General features: G+C 44.6%; 1 protein-coding gene across 3 annotated transcripts in view; it reads left to right on the top strand.

Annotated features, from left to right (window-relative positions):
- Positions 1-8,925, top strand: part of LOC122923492 (E3 SUMO-protein ligase PIAS2-like) — a 45,841-nt gene extending 36,916 nt beyond the window's left edge. Inside the window, exons 11-14 of one of the 3 annotated variants that reach the window (XM_044274318.1) lie at positions 4,644-4,818; positions 5,035-5,174; positions 6,043-6,080; positions 8,550-8,925. In XM_044274318.1, coding sequence (XP_044130253.1) covers positions 4,644-4,818; positions 5,035-5,174; positions 6,043-6,080; positions 8,550-8,615 — 419 coding nt within the window. In that variant the 3' untranslated portion in view covers positions 8,616-8,925. Of the gene's footprint in view, positions 1-4,643; positions 4,819-5,034; positions 5,175-6,042; positions 6,081-8,520 lie in introns of all 3 variants that reach the window. The other 2 variants (XM_044274317.1, XM_044274316.1) reach the window with 2 other exon arrangements.
- Positions 8,926-23,188: the final 14,263 nt, after the last annotated feature.

The following is a 23,188-nucleotide window of genomic DNA, read 5'->3' as shown; positions in this document are numbered from 1 at the left end:
CTACAACTGCTTACTGTAGTTCCTGTAGCATTACCCTCCTTCCATCGACGGAGTAGTTGCACTACCAGTGGATACTGTACATCATTTCGCCTACGTCTGGAAGGTTCCGCTCGATCACATTATCCATCTTTTTTTAGGTGGAGTGATTGCTTGCACATTGACTACTTCGACTACTCTCACTTCTCTCTTGTCTCATCATGTTCCAGGGGTGGTCTATTTGCTGGACACGGTTCCTACAATTGCCTTATCTCCCGTCTTATGTGGTCCTTTGGCACTACCACTGGATATTGTGACTACTTTCACACTATCCCCTTCTTCAGGTAGTCATTGTACGAATTGGTGTCGGGCGCCTTCGTGGCGGCCTCTGTCTTCCCAGGGTGTTGACCCATGACATACCTTTCCTCGTGCCTTGAGTCCCTATGTGATGTATATACGCAGTATACGGCCCTCTGTGGTGTATATACGCAGTATACTTTCCTCTTCCATGTTAATTACTTTACACAGTTTAGTGTCCTCTGCAAATTTTTTTATTTTACTGTGCAAGCCTTCTACAAGATCATTAATAAAAAGAACGGAAATGTAAAGACCTGATGTGAAAGCCGCCTTAGAGGAGTCAGGAGTTAGGCTGAACAGATTCATGTTAGGCTACTTTCACACTCTCGTTTTGGGCGGATCCGTCGTGGATCTGCAAAAATGGATCAGTTACAATAATACAACTGCATGCATCCGTCATGAACGGATCCGTTTGTATTATCTGTAACTTAGCCAAGACAGATCCGTCATGAACTCTATTGAAAGACGGAGACGGATTCGTTTTCTATTGTGTCGGAGAAAACTGATCCGTCCCCATTGACTTACATTGTGTGCCCATTTGGCTCCGCTTCGTCAGGCGGACAGCAAAACGTTGCAAACAGCTTTTTGGTGTCCGCCTCCAGAGTGAAATAGAGATTGATCGGAGGCAAACTGATGCATCCTTTTCCATTCAGAATGCATTAGGGCAAAACTGATCCGTTTTGGAGCGCTTGTGAGAGCCCTGAACGGATCTTACAAACGGAAAGCCAAAACGCCAGTGTGAAAGTAGCCTTAGTCCTTCAAGGGAGAAGGAGAAACAAGAAGGAGGAAATGTACTGCTGCCTAGCACACAAGTCAGCGTCTGAAAGGAGAAAGCAGTTTATATCCACGTTGCAGCCTGCCACAAGAGTGGCACCGCAAGCGCCAGCACACCAAGTGGAAGCTGGTGCCAGAGCCAAGCAGCATCTGTGCAGATCAGAGCAGAGGTGTGAGGAGGAGATGCTATGCAGCGGTCAGGAGTAATTTGCGCTACAGCAACATATGGATATGGTGAACTCCACCCTGAACACCCCGTGAGCTTTAGGCAAAACCACAATACCAGCAGTGGTATTTATGAAAAAAATCCCAAATTTACCAACAATTTAGAAAAATTCAGAATTTTCTAAATTTCTATTTCTTTGCTTTTAAAACAGAAAGTGATACCTTATAAAATATTTATTACTTAACATTCCCCATATGTCTACTTTATGTTGGCATCATTTTGTAAATGTCATTTAATTTTTTTAGGACTTTAGAAGGCTTACAATTTTAGAAGCAATTCTTAAAATTTTTAAGAATATTTCCAAAACCCACTTTTTAAGGACCAGTTCAGGTCTGAAGTCACTTTGTGGGGCTTCCATAATGGAAACCACCCATAAATGACCCCATTGTAGAAACTACACCCCTCAAGTTACTCAAAACTGATTTTACTAACTTTGTTAACCCTTTAGGTGCTCCACAAGAATTAAAGGAAAATGGAGATAACATTTCTAAATTTCACTTTTTGGGCAGATTTTCCATTTTAATCCATTTTTTTTCTTTAACACTTCAAGGGTTAACAGCCAAACAAAACTCAATTATTATTACCTTGATTCTGCGGTTTACAGAAACACGCCACATGTGGTAGTAAACTGATGTAAGGGCACACGGCAGGGCGCAGAAGGAACGCCATATGGTTTTTTGGAAGGCAGATTTTGCTGGACTGGTTTTTAGGCCCCTTGCAGACGAGCGTTCCTCCCGCAGCGAGTCCGCATCGCAGCACCTGGCCTGACCTCCCATTGTTGCTGGGAGTCGCATAGCATTATATTGATTTATGATGCTATGTAACCCTTAGGCACCTTTCACACGAGCGAGTTTTCCGCGCGGGTGCAATGCGTGACGTGAACGCATTGCACCCGCACTGAATCCGGACCCATTCATTTCTATGGGGCTGTTCACATGAGCGGTGATTTTCAGGCATCACTTGTGCGTTGCGTGAAAATCGCAGCAAGCTCTATTTTGTGCGTTTTTCACGCAACGCAGGCCCCATAGAAGTGAATGGGGCTGCGTGAAAATCGCAAGCAAGTGCGGATGCGGTGCGATTTTCACGCACGGTTGCTAGGAGACTATCGGGATGGGGACCCGATCATTATTATTTCCCTTATAACATGGTTATAAGGGAAAATAATAGCATTCTGAGGGGTTAAAAAATAAATAAATGTAACTCTCCTTAATCCACTTGTTCACGCAGCCGGCATCTCTTCTGTCTTCATATGTGAGGAATAGGACCTTTTGATGACATCACTACGCTCATCACATGATCCTTTTTTTTGGCGCAACGCATCCGGACCTTATCTGGACACGCTCGTGTGAAAGAGGCCTTACAGTTCTGGAATGTATTGGATAACACTGGCAGAATGCCATAGCATCATAACTCAATATAATGCTATGTGACTCCCGGCAGCGATGGGAGGTCAGGCTGGGTGCTGCGATGTGGACTCGCTGCGGGAGGAACGCTCGTCTGCAAGGGGCCTTAGATGCCATGTTCCATTTTAAGCCCCCCTGATGCACCCTTACAGTAGAAACTCCCAAAAAGTGACCCCATTTTGGAAACTAGGGGATAAGATGCCAGTTTTCTTGGTACTATTTTGGAGTACATATGAGTTTTAATTGCTATATATTACGTTTTTTGTGAGGCAAGGTAACCTAAAAATGGCTGTTTTTGTGTCTCCATTTTCTGAATGCCTTATTTTTTTTTTACATTTTCTGCCAATCGTCTTGTGCGGGGGCTCATTTTTTTGCAGGAAGAGTTGACGTTTTTATTGGTCCCATTTTTGGGTACATATAATTTTTTGGATCTTTCATTATTACACTTTATGGGGCAAGGTGACCAAAAAATTGGTAATTTTTATTTATTTATTTTTCCAGCATTCACCTGAGGGGTTAGGTCATGAGACATTTTTATAGAGCAGGTTGTTACGGATGTGGCGATACCTAATATGTATATTTTTTGTATTTTAAGTTTTACACAATAATATCATTTAAAAAATAAAAATAAATTATGTTTTAGTGTCTCCATAGTCTGAGAGCCATAGCTTTTTTCTTTTTTAACCTATTGTCTTAGGTAGGTCTTTTTTGCAGGATGAGGTGACTGGTATTATTTTAGGGGGCATACGCCTTTTTGATCGCTTGGTGTTGCATTTTTTGTGATGTAAGGTGACAAAAATGGCTTTCTTTTAATAAATTTTTTATTTTTTACAATGTTCACCTGAGGGGGGGTTAGGTCATGTGATATTTTTATAGAGCTAGTTGTTACGGACGCGGCGATACCTAATATGTATACTTTTTTTTAGCACAATAATAGCATATTTGAAACAAAAGAAATTATGTTTTAGTGTCATGTTCTGAGAGCTTTATTTTTTTATATTTTTGAGCGATTTTCTTATTTAGGGGCTCATTTTTTGCCGGATGAGGTGATGGTTTTATTGGTATTATTTGATATTCTGGGGGGCATACGTCTTTTTGATCGCTGGGTGTTGCACTTTTTGTGATGTAAGGTGACAAAAATTGCTTTTTTTTAACTTTTATTTTATTTTTATTTTTTATCGTGTTTATCGGACGGGGTGGATCATGTGATATATTTATAGAGCCGGACATTACGGACGCGGCGATACCTAATATGTGTTTTTTTTCTTCTTTTTTTTAATTATAAAATCAGGGGAAAATGGGATTTTTTTTTCTTTTTTTTTTTTACTTGAAACTATTTGTTTTCTTAAAAACACAGTTTTTTTAATCATTTTTTTTTACTTTATTTCTGACTAACTTTTGGGGATGAACTCGTCCAGCTGGGGATCTGATCCCCTCTGCAATGCATTGCAATACATCTGACTAATACACTAACAGGTTGCCTAAGGCTGGATCTCCTGGGCACGCGTAGAAGGCAGGTCCCGATGCCGTGCAAGGCATTGGGCAGCCTCTGCACTGCATTGGCCTGCCTTCTCATCCATCGGGTCCCCGCCACGGGGACCCAATGGGCTCCCTCACCCGCTGACCGCTGCATAGAAGGGGTTAATGTGCCGGCATCAGTGTTTTCACCGATGCCGTCGCATACAGCAGGGGTCCGGCTAACGGGAACAGCCGGTCCCCTGTAGCTGATCGGGCATACGGCGCTGGGCGGCAAGTCACGTCCTGCTGCGCCGTACTATTACGGCGCTGGGTGGGAAGGGGGTTAAACTCTGACAGGAGATCGTCACCCCATAACAGAAAACTTATCAATCACAGTTCACGCACTGTTATCATGTGACCCTCATCTGTTGTCTTCTCACGTCTCACAGGATCTGGAGTAATCAGCAAGATATACTCTGCTAAAGAGCCCACTGAGATAAGCCCAAAGAAGAAGGCAGAAGTCATTGACCTGACCATCGACAGCTCCTCTGAAGACGAGGATGAGCCAGCTCGTAAAAGGAAATGTCTGTATATGCCAGACTCACAGGGGTCCCCAATCAAAGGGTACGGAGATTATTGACTAATCATACATTCCCAACACTGAGTAGTGTCCGGAGTCCTATACATTATTTTGTATATCCACTTTTTTTTCCAGTTCATTTCAGTGAGTATACTCTAGTCTGTGGATGAAGAAGCTTCGCAAATCACACCTAACGCTGCATCAGGGTTTTATGCATTTGGAATTGACTTATTTTTTCCTTCTTTTTTTTATTTTTATAGTGTGTTATCTTACCAACCGTCAACAATCCGACTTGGGAAGATGGGAAGCATGGAGCCAGACTCCTTACATCAATCCTTGCTGGAATATCAAGACCACTTCCACCATCCAGCCATCACTGGTCTCGCTGCAGATTTACCAGGTAGATTTTATGTACTCTGCTACTAAAGAAAACCCTTGGACATACAGTAATAAAGGGGGTTATCTAGGAATTGATATTGATGACCTATCCTCAGGATAGGTCATCAATACCGGATCGGCTGGCGGTCCTACTCCCGGGACCTCTACCGATCAGCTGTTAGAAGAGGCTGTGGTACTGTGTGAATGCTTAGACCTCTTCCTAGGACAGTGATGTCACTGTACATCGGTCACATGGCCCATTTGCAACTCTGTCCCATTCAAGTCAAAGGGGCTGAGCTGCCATACCAAGCACAGCCACTATCCAGTGTACAGTACTGTGCTTGGTAAGCTTCCTGGAGACTGCAGTGCACACCAGAGCTATGTTGAGCAGTGCGGCTTCCTAAAACAGCTGGATATTGATGACCTATTCTGACGATAGGTGATCATTATCAATTCCCAGGAAACCCCCTTAAGACAGAGGGATATCATAGAGAACTGTTTTACCTATAGCCTGTGTGTGCAGGCTCAGTTGACAGAATACATGAAGGCAGTCTGCATTCTGCTGATGGGCTTGTAAGGCAGTGCAGAGGATCATTAATTTCTGTCACTACTCCGTGCTCTATCATAATCACTCCTGTTACTAAAGTCAATTATCCTGAAAACAAAATGGCAACTTAACTGACCATCATGTTGGAAATATAATTTAGCAATATGTATTCACTTTCACAATGTGTATTTCTAGTAATGTTGAAGATGACGTTACTACGGTGTAAATTTTCATATTCTGTTCATACCATATTTCCCATGTTGCTTCTCATGACTGTTGGAGTGTCCTGCTTTAGTGAAACCCATATCCTACAGTTCCGTAAAGATGATTTTTGTTTTCTTAGGTTTTGATTTCCTGTCTTTGGTACCAGTGGATTCTCAGGTAAATGAAGCACTTTGTTCCACAGCTGCCATCAGTATGGTTAAGCTACATTCACACGACACACTTTCCATTTTTCACGGTCATTTTTGTGGCCATTTTCTGGCCATGTGTCCATTTTAATGGCCATTTTGCATGCATTTTTAACCGCCATTAAAACACAGGTTTATTCAATTGGCTTTTCTTTTTTTTTTTCCAACCCCTGCATTGCCCCCTGTACCTCAAATCCCTCCCCCTATAGTACCACTAGTATTGTTAATACCCCATTAGTTTTCCCCCCAATATTATTAATGCCCCCATTAGTGGATTCCAGTACTCTCCCACTGGCCCCATTTTGCTTGTGTAAAAAAATAAAATAAACAATACCTCATCCACACGCAGGGATGCTCTCTCCCCACTGGATGCGGCAGAAAACCACACTGGGAACATCAGGTCCTGCTGCATCCCGTGAAGAGCGAATGTCCCTTCACAAGCAAGTCGATAAGATATTATTATTTTAATATTTTTAAAATGAGGTTTTATTGATTTTTTAACCCAGAAGACAAAGTGTACCTGTTTTTTAACGGCCATTAGATGGATGCACTCCTGTCTAAGCGGTCGTTAAAAACGGTCCCATCGACTTCAATGGGGTCCATCTGGCTGTGAAAACTGTCAAAAGTAGGACATGTCATATTTTTTGATGGCTGCTATTGGCTGGCCATTAAAAAACCATTCTAATTCCATGAATGTGAATAGCCCCGCTGGCCATCTCACAGCCATTTCTCTCTGTTGTGTGAATGTAGCCTTAGTAATGTGGAGTCTGATTGACTCTGCATGGTGTGGCAGACCCCTTTAAAGTAGACATAGGCCTCCTGGGGGGCAACAGTGAAGCTTCAGGAGAGGACATGTTAAATGGGTATTCAGGGAAGTGCTCGCCTAGGTGTAGAGACACCACATACCTTTTTATGCAGCGCTTTACAGTTTGGGGATTTTAAAGGCTATGGACACCTTTGTGCTGATAATTTTTTATTATTTATTTGCTCCCTAAATGCAAAGTTAAGAAACTTTCCAGATGGTCTTAAATACAAATTCCTGCTTCTACAGATTGTGTGGAAGTCCTTCATCTAGCTGCTGATGCTGCAGAATATGACATAAATTTGTCAGAGCCTTGCCTCTCTCTGCTCTTCCCCCTTTTTTCCCCTCAGTGTTAAGGAGGATTTACACGGGCAGATTATACGGGAACGACCACTCCTGTAATCACTCGTTCCTGACAATCTGCCGATCTAAATGTGCCACCGATCATCCGATGAACGAGTGAAACGCTCGTTTATCTGGTGATCCTGTCATTCGTGCAGGCACCACGGATCATCCTTTTTGGGCAGCAGATCATGTGGTCTAAACAGCAATCTGCTGCCCAGAAACAGTGATTCTGTATGGGGACCAGGGATCGTTATAGCCATTCCTTGTCCTCATACTGTGAAGGAGATCGCTGCATGTAAATACGGCAGTCTCCTTCACTGAAAGGAACGCTTCCTTTCCGACAATCAGCTGTAACATTGGGACGTGTACCCGCCTTGAGAGATAGCAGCCCTGGGAGTGGGGGGTCAGTACAAGGGAGGAGATCCCTTGTGAGCTGTAGACAGAGGAATCCTGCCAGGAATGAAGCTGTCTTGGTATGAGGACAACAGCATCTTGCATACACAGACCCAGCATGAGGAGCAGTTTGTAAACTGAGTATCAGGGGATCTGAAAAGCAATGAAGGAATAAAGATGGCAGAGTAAATTATCTTTCAACTAAAGCTAAGAAAAGTTTAAATATTTTTTTCCATGTCAAAGGTGTCCATCACTCTTAAAGGGTTTTTCCAGTTTTTACCACTTTTTGAAATTTGAAGCGCATTCTTCTGTACCTGCTGAAAGAACCAGACTTTCCTGCCGCCTTCTGCTCTATTCTGCGGTATTCTGTTCCCTGTCCTGTAAACCATCGGATGGGGTCAAGTGCACTGCTGCAGCCAATGACTGGCCTCAGTGGTGATTTGCCCCCAAGCAGCATATAACTGCTGGGTCATGTGCTGCTTGGAGACATGTCACCGCTGAGGCCAGTCATTGGCTGCTGCAGAGCACGTTACTTTTTCCTCTGGAAGTTTACAGGACATGGACCAGAAAATCGCAGTACAGTGGAGAGCAGGTGAGTGTGTTTTTTTTTTTTTTTTTTTTCAACGGGTACAGCAGGCTGGGCTTTAGATGTAAAAAGGTGGCCAAAGCTGGAAAACCCTTCTGCACATGGACGTCCTGAGCGTCTTCTCCTGCAGTTCCATATAAGCTGTGTGAAAGGAGCCTAAGATGCTACTGTTTTCCTGCTGCTTCCCATTAACCATATTGCTCTACAGTCTGCTGTTTGAATTGCTTGAGTGTAATATTTTCACCATGACTCATTTTTGTGCTTATGAGTACCATTTATTTTAAGCAGTACTATCCCCCTATGTTTTTGGATAGTCTCAACTCTGCTCTCCAAGCCAAGCACACTCTTGGCAAGCTGAAAACCTCGAGCAGCCACCGTGAAAGCCGCGCCGACAGCGACCTTGGAGAGAGGAACGTCCCCGGGAAACCTTTGTGAGGACCCCGGCGTATCCAGCTCCAGAAACACGTCTAATTTTTATTGATTTGTTTACAGAAAGACTTTAAGACGCTCAAGGTCCTTGAAGAATTTTCATTTGGTGTTTGGAGCAAGCTTTGGACCTGAGCGATCATTCTGCTGCAGTTTTGTTTGTTGATCTGCGAGTTGCACATGTTCAGTTGATGTACATAGGAGGTACTAAGTGAAATCATTGTAAATACATATTTTTTTAAATAAACCATAAAATCCCTGAAATTTGTGGTGCCTGAATTCTTCAGATTTCAAGTTGATGTGGTCAATAAGCGCCACCAACAACCAGTGTAAACATGGAACCGAAACAATCATCTTCGTGTCCATCAGTTAGATAATGGATCAGAATTGTGTCCATCTTCATGAGCAAAGTTCACGCCGATCATTCCATCCTACAATTTGCAATGTGCCATCTGGGAAAGTGCTGAATATCTAGTCACTGGGAGATGGAAGAGATCATTGGCGGGCTCATCGTTGAGCGCTCCCAGCCTACAGATCACACGGACACTGAGCAATCACTGCTGACTAGGGATGAGCGAATCAACTTTGGATGAAACATCCAAAGTCAATTTGCAAAAACTTTGTTCCACTACTGTACGGAGCAGGAGGCTCCGTACAGTATTAGAGTGTATTGGCTCAGATGAGCCAAAGTTGCTTTGCAAAGTCTTGCGATACTTCTGGTAATAACTTTATAAATTAATTTGTACTGTAAAAAAATATTTCCCGAACTCTGGTTCGGTTCCAAGTGGTAGCTTGGAACCGAACCAGAGTTCGGGAAATGTTTTTTTACAGTATAAATAAATTTCAGAAGTTATTATGCAAAGTTTTGCGATGTTATTTAAGTAGTATGGGCTTGTCAATGGACGATTCACAAAGTGTAGGGCAGTTCTGTATTGTCTAGACACACCTGCCCACACTGTAACACCACCACCAAAAGCTGGTTTGGTGACGGTGGCTGATGCATAGCACTTTCCTTGACGTCTCCAACATCGTTGGCGGCCATAATTTCTACTCAGCATGAAGCGACCTCATCAGTGAAAAGCAGTGAGGCCCACTGATCCCTCGTCCAGCGTAGAAGCTCTCTGGCTTATGCAAGACTATGACGCCTGTGGTCAGGTACCCGTGCAGGTCGTCTAGCACTCGGACCAGGCTGATGTAAACGGTTTCGAATGGGCTGACGTGACACTTGGATGCTTCTCATCTCCCTTAAACGTGTCTGGAGTCGTGTGGCATTCATTATCCGGTTCTGCAGGGCATTGTTCACAATGAAGAGGTCATGATTGTGGGATGTCGCAAAGCAACGTCCAATTCTATGCCTTTCTATGATTCTTCCAGTCTCTCTGTATCTCTGTTACAACCCGCTGATAAGACTCTGTGACACTGTAAGCTCAGTGGCCACTTCCTCTGAGAACGGCGAGATACTGTTGATCAATTGTTAGGTGTCGTCTTGGTCTCATGATGTCAAAATGTGAACAGCATGATGAGGAGGACTGTTTAAATTCCAATTCTTATTGAACCAGGAAATTTTTTGGACTATTCATGGAGCAAACACCTGTTTGAATTTTGCCGTTAAGCTCCTTGTTAGAGAAATACAAGTTGTGCAAAAAGTACTGAAACATTGAACAGTTGGACATGTGCATTCAAAAGTTTAGAGAAGGTCACATTAAAGGTTGGCCACTCTCCAAGTATTTGCTACTACTGTGTGGGAGGCAGGGAAAAAGTTAATTTCCTAATATATGTCATTAAGCAGATCTGCCTGTTTTTTCTATTATCTGAAGCCACCCCCTCTGAGCCCCGCTCTGCCCTGCAGCCGAATCCGTCCATAGCTGCACGCCACATGGAGGAGCTTCACAAGAAGCTCGTCCATGCCAGATGATCGTGCAGTCTATCTGCGCCTGCGCACTTCTCCCTAACCTGTAAGAGCAGAGCATGTACAGTCTGCTCCCATCACTGGTGCCCTCCGAGTGTGAAAGAAATCAGCAGCTAGTGGAGAAGGATGTGCTTCCCTGAAGTTCCCTGCCATAACACCCTCCTGAGCCCCTGCATACAGTAGGCATTTGAAAGATTTTTTCCAATCCCTGTCCCGCCCGAAAATGGGCGGGGCTAACGAAGTCGGTGGAGCCTAGATTTTACCATCGAAAAACGGGCAGCACTCCACGAAATGAAAAAAATTTCTCGCTGGTATCATTGGGGGACACAGGACCGTGGTATAGCTTGCTGCTGCCACTAGGAGGCGACACTAGGCTGAAAAGTGATAACTCCTCCCCTGCAGGCTATACCCCCTCCAGCCTGGAGAGAGCATATCAGTTTTTAGCTTAGTGTCGTAGGAGGCAGACCTCCCTGCTTAGCAGGGTGGCTCTTTTACGATTTTTGTTTTTATTTTATTTTATTTTTAGGTTAAGGGGCACAGATTCGCATGCGTCTCTGTCTCCCTGGGAGGCTGGCCGGTGTTGCCTTTCCACCGCCCTGCCTCCCCCAAGAAGACAAAGTGGACCAGGGCAGCCTAGCTCCCCTGCTTCCCGCCAGCAAGAGGGCCACCTCCTCCCCAGCCCTTCTCTACATGGACCCCTGATGCCTGGTGCCAGCGGTCGTGGGGTGGCCCTGCTGGTACAAGACTATGGGTGAAGAACACAGATGAAGTCTGGTGAGTTTTACTGTCCCTCCCTGTCCCCCTCACATGGCCCCTTCTTGAGGGGGTGAGGAATCCTCCACCCATCGCCCAGCTCACCTCAGTAGAAAGGGTTAATCCCTTTCCACGGCCGCGGCATGTTACTTTCACCTTCCCGACTACAAACAGGCGCCTTCTGCGCCCTATTCCGGTGACCCCGCTCTCCGACCGACCGGGTGGGCTTCCCGGTCGGCCAAGCGACGCACCTTCTCGGCGGCTCCCTTTTCAGGAGTCCACTAAGCCGTCCCGGGAGAGCAGGCAGAACGGATTCCCTACTCGGCCGGACGCCGCAAAATTTATGCCCCGGCTTTATTTGGGCCTACCGTTTTATTTCTTTCTGATTTCTTCGGCCACGCATATTTACTCCTCCGATGGGCTTACGTGGTCAGCGGACTCAGGTGACCGCATTCCGGACATCGATCCAGGTTCGCTATGTACTGACTAGCGGTGAGTCCCGGTCGGCCGGCGTGATAATTTAGTCCCCGGCTTTGCGGCCTTCTAGGCCGGAACTTCCTCCCTCATTTCAGGCCCCTGCTTTCTATAGATTCTGTCTGCAGGCACAATGTGCCTTTATATTGCAGTATACAGCCCTTCTCCATATCGGGCTAGGTCCTCATAAAAAATTAGTAAAAAAAAAAAAAATTTTTTTTTTTTTAAATTGTGCGCATGCAGATCCTGCTCTCCTCAGCCCACAAGTTCCAATGGAGTACGTATGAGGGATCCCAATCCGCCACCTGAGGCCGTTTGGTTGATTATGCTCCAACTGCGCATATCCAGTGGAGTACATCTGAGAGATTCCCATTCCGCCCTCCGGGCCGTTTGGTTGATAATGCTCCAACTGCATAGATCCAGTGGGGTACATCTGGAGGATCCCAATCCGCCCTCTGAGGCCGTTTGGTTGATTATGCTCCAACTGCATAGATCCAGTGGGGTACATCTGGAGGATCCCAATCCGCTCTCTGGGGCCGTTTGGTTGATAATGCTCCAACTTCGTAAATCCAGTGGGTACATCCGAAGGGTCCCCAATCCGCCCTCCGGGCCGTTTGGTTGATGATGCTCCAACTGCATAAATCCAGTGGGGTACATCTGGAGGATCCCGATCCGCCCTCTGAGACCGGTTGGTTAATGGTGCTACTACTGCGCAAATATCCGACTGCGCAAATCCAGTTGTGGACAACTGAAACTTCCCATCCACCCTCCGGGGGCGTCTGTTTGAGTTTCTACCCTGCGCAACTCAGCGGGGGACCTCTGGAAGTTCCCAATCCACCCTCCTGGGTCGTTTGGTTACTACAGCACCGTCTGTGCAATCGGTAAGCAGACCTTTAGTTCCATTCCACCTCCGGGTAGTTTGGTTCTTATTTCAACACCGCCGCAACCTGCAACAGCCATGGCTAGAGGCTGAGAGGTGGAACTGCGCACGAGCGGGCCGAGGCAGGACAGTTATTCGGTCCCTAGATTACGTCCGTGTTAACCGGTTCTGGTGTATGCATTAACCCCTTCCTTAGGCACTATTTACACTTCTACTAGATACAGTGCTTAATTTGGGTTTTACCTCCTTCCTGAGGTGGACTGACCTCACTAGCATTGGCCTCAATGCCGGCAAGGTGTCCCTCTTTCTGTGAGTGGCGGAATTGAAGTTCCACTGGGCTCAGTATTGTCAGCATACATTAACCGTCTGTTAGGTGGCATGATGGCATTCTCACTGCTGTCGCAGTGTTTACGTACGCATTACACCCTTCTGGGGGGGGATGATGACACCTCCCACAGAGTACAGAACTCGTTAATATGCAAGTTCCTGCTAGGTGCGTTACCCCCTTCGATGGGTGATGTATTGCACGACCTCGGGGTACAGTACTTACTGGATATGTTACTCCCGATCGTAGGTAAAGCGTTTGCACTGCCACTGGGTGCAGTGTTTGCCGTCGGTTTTTCCCCCTCCATTGAGTGGGTACTTACACTTCCGTAGCTTGCGGTTCTGACTATCGCTACCCCCTTCCCTACCGGGGGTTTGCGCTTCCGTTGGTTGCTATTCCACCTCCCATTTGCCATCACATACTTCCTATGGCAGTTCCCTCTACAAACGATCCAGTAACGGGGGAATCGCTATGCATCTTTGCATGCTGTATTTCAGCTACGCCACGACTCTAGATGCCTTGGTTCCCTTCACAGGTGGTCCGTGGCAACAGTCGGTACCGCTGGTGCCTGATATTCTCCATCTAGTGGCATATGGATACTGCCACTGGAGACTATGGATACCCCCATTTTGTATCCCTCTTTTCTTCATGCACCCTTTGGAGACACAAGAATGTGGCCTTTGTGCTCTCAGGGGAGTCACCCACCCTTATGTGTCCTAGAGACTCCCCATCCCCATGAGCCTCCACCGTTCAGGTCAGTCACACTGCACAGAGTACTGTGATCAAGATCCAGCAAGCAGAGTATTCCACCGACTCCGGATGCTGAGTCCACCACTCATCCTTATCTAGATGAGGGCGTTATGCTGGCAATCTGCAGTGGCTACTACAACGGCTTCTCCTTCGCAGGGTAGTCTTCACGCTAGGGCCAGATGCTCCTAATCGCTGTAGCGAGACAGCCCCCCCTCAGGTAGGGGTTCTACCCTGGTACTAATTCGGCAGTTGCTCCTGTTCAGCGCCCTTGTCAGGTGGAGGGGTTAGGGTTGGCTCTACTGACTGGGCCAGCTTGATACCAGAACTTCTCCTGGATGTTCTCAGGCCGTCCCCTCATGTCCACGCTGGCGGAGCATACGGTAGCCCCTACCGCACGAGGGGTGTTTGAGTCTCCGCTACATGCGAAGGCTCCTTCTGCACAGTTCTTTCGTCAGGCAGCGGATTCCTCTACCATGAGAATCAGTGACCTCTACGGTGTGGTCTACTCCTCGGCTGGAGTATGGCGTGTGCATTACTCTTGGGGCTTCCCTGGTAGGGCCTCCCCTTCTGGCGGTGTGTCGCATCTCCACTAGACGCTGTGGAGCCCCCGTCTCACATGGGAATGGGCTTTAGTTCTGGCCTCTTTCTGGTTTTCTACCAATAAGGGTACGTGGCTCTGACAACTGTTGTCCTTCTGCCACATCCAATCCATATCCATATGTTTGAGAAAGGCTCTTGATGTGAGCCGTAACGCGTCAGAGTATTGTATGTGACCAAAAAAGACATCATCTTTTGTTGAAGGCTATAGTGAGTGCCGGTCTTTCTTCATTATTGTTGGCTATTGTCCTTCTGTCGTAGGCTCGGGTGTGGCGATGGTGTAATTACAATGGCTGATCGGCACCTACCTTTTGAGTGCGTTCTACTGGGTAGATCAGTCCCTACGGCACTCGTCTGCTCTAGATTGCCGTTCTAAGCGGGACCTGGATCTAGTAGTCATACTGTGTCGCCAGTGGTGCTACCTCTCTTCAGATGTCAGTGATATCACCTCAAGTCAATGGTGGTTGTTCTTTCACTGCTCATTCCGGGGGTGGACTGAGAGTCTTCCCAAGACGGGTAGAGCGGGTGTATGTTACGACGTCCCCTGTTAGTAGGAGTTTCGTTCCTGGTACGGATCACACGTTTCCTTTCCGGTCTCCCCTCGTGGTGGATAACTGATCTCCTTATCCTCCTGTCTAGCTGACCAGTAGCCATGGGTTGTACGACTCTGGGAGCCCATCCCTATTTATTTATTTATTTTTTTCGGGCCCAGGGTTCCTCGGGTATGGTGAAGGCGTTGGACGTTGTGGTCGAACTTCACCCGGCAAGAGTATTTCTCTCATCTTTGTTCCACTCGTCTGCCCTTCCAGGCAGCGTTACTGTTTTGTTGAAATATGGTCAGTGACGGGGCTTCCCATCACTGGCGGTGCTCACATTGGCTTTTATTTTACTTACTTTTCCCATGTGGTATTGATACTTTGGCCGGCAGTGGGGCACGCCTGGCTCAGGCGTTTGTTTCCTAGTGATTCTCAGGCAGCTTCTCTTACTAGAGATCTCACCACCAGCCTCTCTGGCTATGAGGGCGTTGGTCTACCAATATTCCGCTCCCTAGGGGCTGTTCTCTGGACCAGAGGTGAATCCTAAGGACTTGGCTTTTTAGTTCTGCTTCCACAGCTGCGGCCAGGAGCCAGCTGTTTGGTGGCATTGTTTTTATTTTTTTCTCTGAATTGTTACGCCTTCTTGTACGTACTTTTTTTCTTTAAGTATGAACATAGGGCGGTGTTCCGTCCAAGGTCCTCTTTTTTCGCAGAAGGTGGTCGCCTTTCCACGCCTCACAGACATGGGTTTCTCTTCTTTCTCCCTCGTAGTACACGGACCGAGCTCTCAATCAGCCATGTGATTTGGCCTCTGGGTTTGCTTGTCCTTGTCTGGCGCCTACAGCCCTAAGGACTTCTACCAATTCTTATCCTGGGGTCCTTGTCAAGGCTGACGGCCTCCAAAGGATGTTTTCCGGATAGATCCGTTCAACAGTTGCTCGGGCATTCCGCCCTCGGGTGGGCAACGCCCAGCTGAGTCTTGGCCCACCCGACCAGCGGTCGGCGATTCTCGGGTCCATCTCCTCGTGCAGTAGCTTCCAGAGTGGAAGGCAGTAGTCTTGGTCTTCCGGGCACACGTTCGTCAAGTCTTACCGGGTGCCTTCCTAGGCACCGGCGGATACTGTTCCAGGCAGCAAATTCTTGCAGGCGACAGTGAGTTACGCATCCTCAAGGACGTTTTTTCTCCAGGGGCATGTGATTTTTTCCCTCCCCGTGGACTGCTTTAGGACGTCCCACGGTCCTGTGTCCCCCAATGATACCAGCGAGAAAACGAGATTTTTGTGAAACTCACCTGTAAAATCTCTTTCTCGCGTGGTTCATTGGGGGACACAGCTCCCACCCAGTGATTTCTGTTTGCCGTGATTGTTGGCGGTTGTGGAGCCACTATGGCCCCAGTTCTGGTTTGATCCGACTGGCAGTTGGTCAGTTGTTGGTTGTTTACCGTATGGTTATTTTCTCCTACTCCTATTGCTTGGGCACAAACTGATATGCTTTCTCCAGGCTGGAGGGGGTATAGCCTGCAGGGGAGGAGTTATCACTTTTCAGCCTAGTGTCGCCTCCTAGTGGCAGCAGCAAGCTATACCACGGTCCTGTGTCCCCCAATGAACCACGCGAGAAAGAGATTTTACAGGTGAGTTTCACAAAAATCTCGTTTTATGTATTCACCCATAAGGCAATGCTACGTTTCGGCTCAGTGCTAGATCGTTCCTGAGGAAGGCTCTAGCACTGAGCTGAAACGTTGCATTGCCTTATGGGTGAATACATTTCTTTTTTCATTTTATTTTCTGGAGTGCTGCCCGTTTTTTGATTCTCTATACACAGGGTCTGCTTATCCCCAATTGGCCTGCTGCACCCACCTGCCTTTTACCTTGATGGTGATTGTGATATTACCTTCTGTGTCAAGTCTAATTGTTGTATCAAGAAAACTAATTTCTTCCTGGCTAATGTGTTTCGTGAAGCTCAGTTCTGGATAGATCTGGTTCAGGTCCTGGACGAAATCATGAATGGTGGACATGGGGCCCCTCCATATGCAAAAGACATCGTCAATAAATCTAAGCCAAATTATGGAAAATTGATTGAATACGGGATGTGTGTAAACAAATTCTTCTTCAAATGTCATCATGTATGCGTTTGCATATGGAGGGGCCACATTGGACCCCATAGCGGTGCCTCTTTTCTGACCATAAAAGGTATCCCCAAACATAAAGAAATTTTTGGTCAATATTATCTCTGGGATATCTTATGTATTATTATTTCTCCTCACAATATTCCCCAATAAGGAGCAAAGACCTTTATGAGTGTTTAGCACCCCCTTCAGGTGTACTTATGTAGTTTAACTAAGATTTTTCAATTATCCAATTATTTGATGTATATATAATTTTTCCATGATTAACAACAATCTTTATGTAATACATGTTTGCAGTTCCTAAGTATCCAGTCCATATTTTTTGTAACTTACAAGATATTTATATTATCATAGATCCTATACTGCTGAAGAAGGCCGAAACGTACGGTACTTATGCAATGTGACTGAGACATCTACTGGATCATGTATGCAACATGAAATAATTGTAAATAATAAATTATAAATGTCACTAATCAATGGCAAATCGAACTAGCTGTGTGCAGCAATTTTTTCTACTAGATTACGACTAGCAAAGTCTTTTGCTAGCACCAGCGACCACGGTGTGCGGTACTTCATTCTGAAAATACTGGATACACAGCTGATAGTCCTATATTGAATAGACTGTTAGCTGCTTTTTTCTTGCCATAATACAAATTCTAAGTAAAGAAAAACGAGTGGCCATCATTACTTTAAGAAATGAAGGTCAGTCAGTCCGAAAAATGGGGAAAACTTTGAAAGTGTCGCCAAATGCAGTCACAAAGACCATCAAGCGCTACAAAGAAACTGTCTCACATGCGGACCGCCCCAGGAAAGGAAGACCAAGAGTCGCCTCTGCTGCGGAGGATAAGTTCATCCGAGTCACCAGCCTCAGAAATCGCAGGTTAACAGCAGCTCAGATTAGAGACCAGGTCAATGCCACACAGAGTTCTAGCAGCAGACACCTCTCTAGAACAACTGTTAAGAGGAGACTGTGTGAATCAGGCCTTCATGGTAGAATATCTGCTAGGAAACCACTGCTAAGGACAGGCAACAAGCAGAAGAGACTTGTTTGGGCTAAAGAACACAAGGAATGGACATTAGACCAGTGGAAATTTGTGCTTTGGTCTGATGAGTCCAAATTTGAGATCTTTGGTTCCAACCACTGTGTCTTTGTGCGACGCAGAAAAGGTGAACGGATGGACTCTACATGCCTGGTTCCCACCATGAAGCATGGAGGAGGAGGTGTGGAGGTGCTTTGCTGGTGACACTGTTGGGGATTTATTCAAAATTGAAGGCATACTGAACCAGCATGGCTACCACAGCATCTTGCAGCGGCATGCTATTCCATCCGGTTTGCGTTTAGTTGGACCATCATTTATTTTTCGACAGGACAATGACCCCAAACACACCTCCAGGCTGTGTAAGGGCTATTTGACCATGAAGGAGAGTGATGGGGTGCTGCGCCAGATGACCTGGCCTCCACAGTCACTGGACCTGAACCCAATCGAGAAGGTTTGGGGTGAGCTGGACCGCAGAATGAAGGCAAAAGGGCCAACAAGTGCTAAGCATCTCTGGGAACTCCTTCAAGACTGTTGGAAGACCATTTTAGGCGACTACCTCTTGAAGGTCATCAAGAGAATGCCAAGAGTGTACAAAGCAGTAATCAAAGCAAAAGGTGGCTACTTTGAAGAACCTAGAATATGACCTATTTTGTCAGTTGTTTCACACTTTTTTGTTATGTATATAATTCCACATGTGTTAATTCATAGTTTTGATGCCTTCAGTGTGAATCTACACTTTTCATAGTCATGAAAATAAAGAAAACTCTTTAAATGAGAAGGTGTGTCCAAACTTTTGGTCTGTACAGTGTATATATATATATATATATATATATATATATATATATACACACACAGTATATAAATATATATATACATACGTGTTATATATTTACAGTATATACATAATTATATGTGTATATAAACCATATATATTATATATAAAAAAGAAAAATTTATATTTTTCTGAATTTTATGTATGGTGTGTGTGTGTATATATGTATGTGGCGAAACCAACCTCGCCACTGGGTTTTGGAGAGGCCTGTTTAAACGCCTCTTGCCTCAGGATTATGGCCCATACTAACTTTTAAACCCCTGAACCTATTCCAGGGAATTTTGGATAGGTTTGTCCCCAAGTTATACTGTTTAAATTGATGTAAGTTATATGTATGGACAATGTAACCTCACAAAGTTGTAACAATTTATAATAAGTGTAACTTGTCAGCTTGGGAGGAATATGCTGGGTGTGTTTCTATTATCCCATTGTGCCATTGTCCCATTGTGTGTTTAAATGGTGATGTCTGTCCTGTTGTCTCCACATGTGTATTGGCGATCTCCCTTTGTCCTGAGAGATAATTGGATTGCCCTCGGTTGTCTCCGGGACAGAGAGGAGTAAACCATGATGCATTGTGGGGATGTGTTGTATCTGTTCTGTGTCGCAGTCTCCCTTCTGGTCCTCTAGGGGGCGTGAACGATTGGTTGCTGTACTTGCATTGTGTGTGTTGTAAGATATTGATTGGTTGGATTTCAAAACCCTGTGGGCAGTACTATGTTTGTTTTTTATGAATAAAAGAGGCTGTACCTGAAGTACAGTCAGACCACTGCTTGACCCTCAACACGGAGCCTTGTCTCGTTATTGGGGGGATTCCCTGTATGCTGTTAGAGACTGATTGCCAGGAGTGTAAGCTGATTGTATGCTTTTCCTGTTCGTCTGCTAGCAGCTATTCGCGAGGTTCCAGTTTGGAGTGCTATTTTGTATCCAGTTCGGGAGTTTGGTGTTCTGCAGTAGGCTGTGCCTGTCTCTAAGAAAGGGGCATATCGCCTAAACGGATTTTAACCCCTTGTCTGCTGAAACGGTCCATTACAATGTATGTGTGTGTGTGTGTATGTGTGTATATATATATATATATATATATATATATATATATATATATATATATATATATATATATATATATATAAAATTTTAAAAATATATGTATGTTTAACCCCTTAACGACCTGCGTCCGAAACCGGACGTGACTTAACGCCCAGCACTGTACATGTACTGATCGGGCGGGTGCAGGAGTTGCGCCGGCCCGGCCGATCCGCTGCAGGAGTCTGGCGGTCACTGATAGCCAGACCCCTGCTGTATGCGCCGGCATCGGTTAAATCACTGATGCCGGCACAGTAACCCCACGGCACGTGTGGGCTTCAGAACTTGTGCGGGTTGGCCATCGGGTCCTCATGCTGCCATGACGGGGACCCGATGGCAGGGAAGGCAGCCTGATGCCTTCCTTAGGCATCGTGACTTCCTTCCGTTACAGCCTGGTAATACACTTACAGTCAATACATTACAATACAGAAGTATTGTCATGCATTGTAAAGGGGACCAGACCCCCAAAAGTTGAAGTCCCAGAGTGGGACAAAAAAGTTAAGTGAAATTTTTAAAACAAAAAAGATAATGTTTAAAAAAAAATTATAAAAAAGTGTCCTTTTTAAAAAATAATAATAAAAGTAGACATATTGGGTATTGCCACGTCCGTAATGACCTGCTCTATAATAATATCACATGACCTAACCCCTCAGGTGAACACCATAAAAAAAAAAAATTAAAACTGTGCTAAAAAAACATTTTACATCACTAAAGGTGCAACACCAAGAGATCAAAAAGGCGTATGCCCCCCAGAATAGTACTAATCTAACCGTCACCACAACCGGCAAAAAATGAGATCCTACCCAGGACAATCGCCCCCCCAAAAAAACACTATTGCTCTCAGAATATGCAGACACTAAAACATTTTTTTTTTCTTTTATTGAAAAATCCTGTTATTTTGTAAAACTTAAATAAAAAAAGTATACATATTTAGTTATCGCTAAGACAGTAAGAACCTGCTGTATAAAAATATCACATGACCTAATCCCTCAGGCGAACACTGTAAAAAAAAAAGTTATTTTTGTCACCTTTCATCACAAAAAGTGTAATACCAAGAGATCAAAAAGTCATACGCACACTAAAATAGTACCAATCAAACCGTCATCTCATACCAAAAAAAATGAGCCCCTAGGTAAGACAGTCGCCAAAAAAAAATATGGCTTTCAGTATATATAGATACCCTAAAAAAAATCTTTATTTTTATTTTTTAAATGCTTTATTATGTAAAACTGATATTTGGTATTGTCGCATCCGTAACAACCTGCTCTATAAAAATACCACATGATCTAACCTGTCAGATGAACATTGTAAATAATTTTTTTAAAAAGTGCCAAAACAGCTATTTTTTGTTACCTTGCCTCGCAAAAAGTGTAATATAGAGCAGCCAAAAATCATATGTACCCTAAAATAGTACCAACAAAACTGGCACCTTATCCTGAAGGAGTTTCTACTCTGGGGGTGCATCAGGGGGTCTTCAAATGTGACATGGCAGCTTAAAATTTTCCCAGTGAAATCTGCCTTCCAAAAACCATATGGCGTTCCTTTCCTTCTGCGCAATGCCGTCTGCCTGTACAGCAATTTACAACCACATATGGGGTGTTTCTGTAAACTACAGAATCAGGGCAATAAATATTGAGTTTTGTTTGGCTGTTAACCCTTGCTTTGTTACTGGAAAAAATAGATTAAAATGGAAAATCTGCCCAAAAAGTTAAATTCAGAAATTTTATCTCCATTTTCCATTAATTCTTGTGGGTCACCTAAAGGGTTAAAGTTTGTAAAATCAGTTTTGAATACCTTAAGGAGTGTAGTTTCTAAAATGGGGTCATTTTTGGGTGGTTTCTATTATGTAAGCATCACAAAGTGACTTCAGACTTGAACTGGTCCTTTAAAAAGTGAGTTTTGGAAATTTTCTGAAAAATTTCAAGATTTGCTTCTAAACTAAGCCTTCTAATGTCCCCCCCCCCCCCTAAAAAAAATGGCATACACAAAATGATCCAAACATAAAGTAGACATATGGAGAATGTAAAGTAATAACTTTTTGGAGTTATTACTATCTATTATAAAAGTAGAGAAATTGAAATTTGCTAATTGTTCCACATTTTTGGTAAATTTTGTATTTTTTTTATAAATAAAAATGAAATATTTTGACTCAATTTTACCACTGTCATGAAGTACAATATGTGTTGAGTAAACAATCTCAAAATGGTCTGGATAAGTTAAAGCGTTTGTTATTACCACATGTAGGATGCACATGCGCAGACCGGAAGGACGGATCCGGCATTGCGGTATTAGGAGCAATGTAAATTAATATTAACCTACAACAAGGCAGCTCTGTCAATTAAGACAGCTATAGTGACCACTTGTACCACATCCAGAGTAAACCAAAAACAAAACAAGTGGAGTATTGTATCAAAAAATATATCATTTATTATAAAATATAAAAAATGGGGAACAACGGAATGTTGTCATACAGTACACGGAGAAGCACAGGGTGAGTCAATACAAAAAGACACCATGAAAATACGCAAAGTCATACGCAATTAGGTACGGTCAAGTGTAGGGCAAAGCTAAGGCTCTGGGAAACCGGTAAGGTATTACATATGCTGTTCACCCAAGTAAGGGTATGGTACACCCAGTACCACAAACAGGAAATAAACCCAGAGTCGTAGCTGCATACACTGATGATGTTAACATCACCATCAACCCCATATAATCATAAATGACTAGACTGGGGTGGAAGTAGATGTGAATGATACAATAGGTGTACATAAATAGTACCATAGGTATGCGCCTAAGTGCATGGGGCCCAGCAAGGAAACGTGCAAGGGAACCATACACACAGTCTGAATCAAGCTAAATGCAGACCGTACCTGAGGACATGGTGAAAGTTGAGTGACAGACCCTGGGCGCGGGACCTCGACGCGCGTTTCACCTCACGGCTTCGTCAGGAGGTGTAAATGTAAATTAATGCCAGATCCGGCAACTGATCAGGAAGTTGGGACGGAGATAATACTGCCGCATGCTGCAGTATTTCCTCCGTCCAAAACGCCGTTCAGTGACTGAACTGAAGACATCCTGATGCATCCTGAACGGATGTCTCTCCATTCAGCATGCATTAGGATAAAACTGATCCGTTCTTTTCCGGATTTGAGCCCCGACGACGGAACTCAGTGCTGGAAAAGAAAAACGCTAGTGTGAAAGTACCTTTAAAGGGACCGTCCAGATC

This window comes from Bufo gargarizans, unplaced genomic scaffold (assembly GCF_014858855.1).
Source record: "Bufo gargarizans isolate SCDJY-AF-19 unplaced genomic scaffold, ASM1485885v1 original_scaffold_1649_pilon, whole genome shotgun sequence".
NCBI classification, from domain to species: Eukaryota; Metazoa; Chordata; class Amphibia; order Anura; family Bufonidae; genus Bufo; species Bufo gargarizans.
The sequence above is the reverse complement of the archived record's forward strand: the minus strand, read 5'-3'. Positions and strand labels throughout refer to the sequence as shown.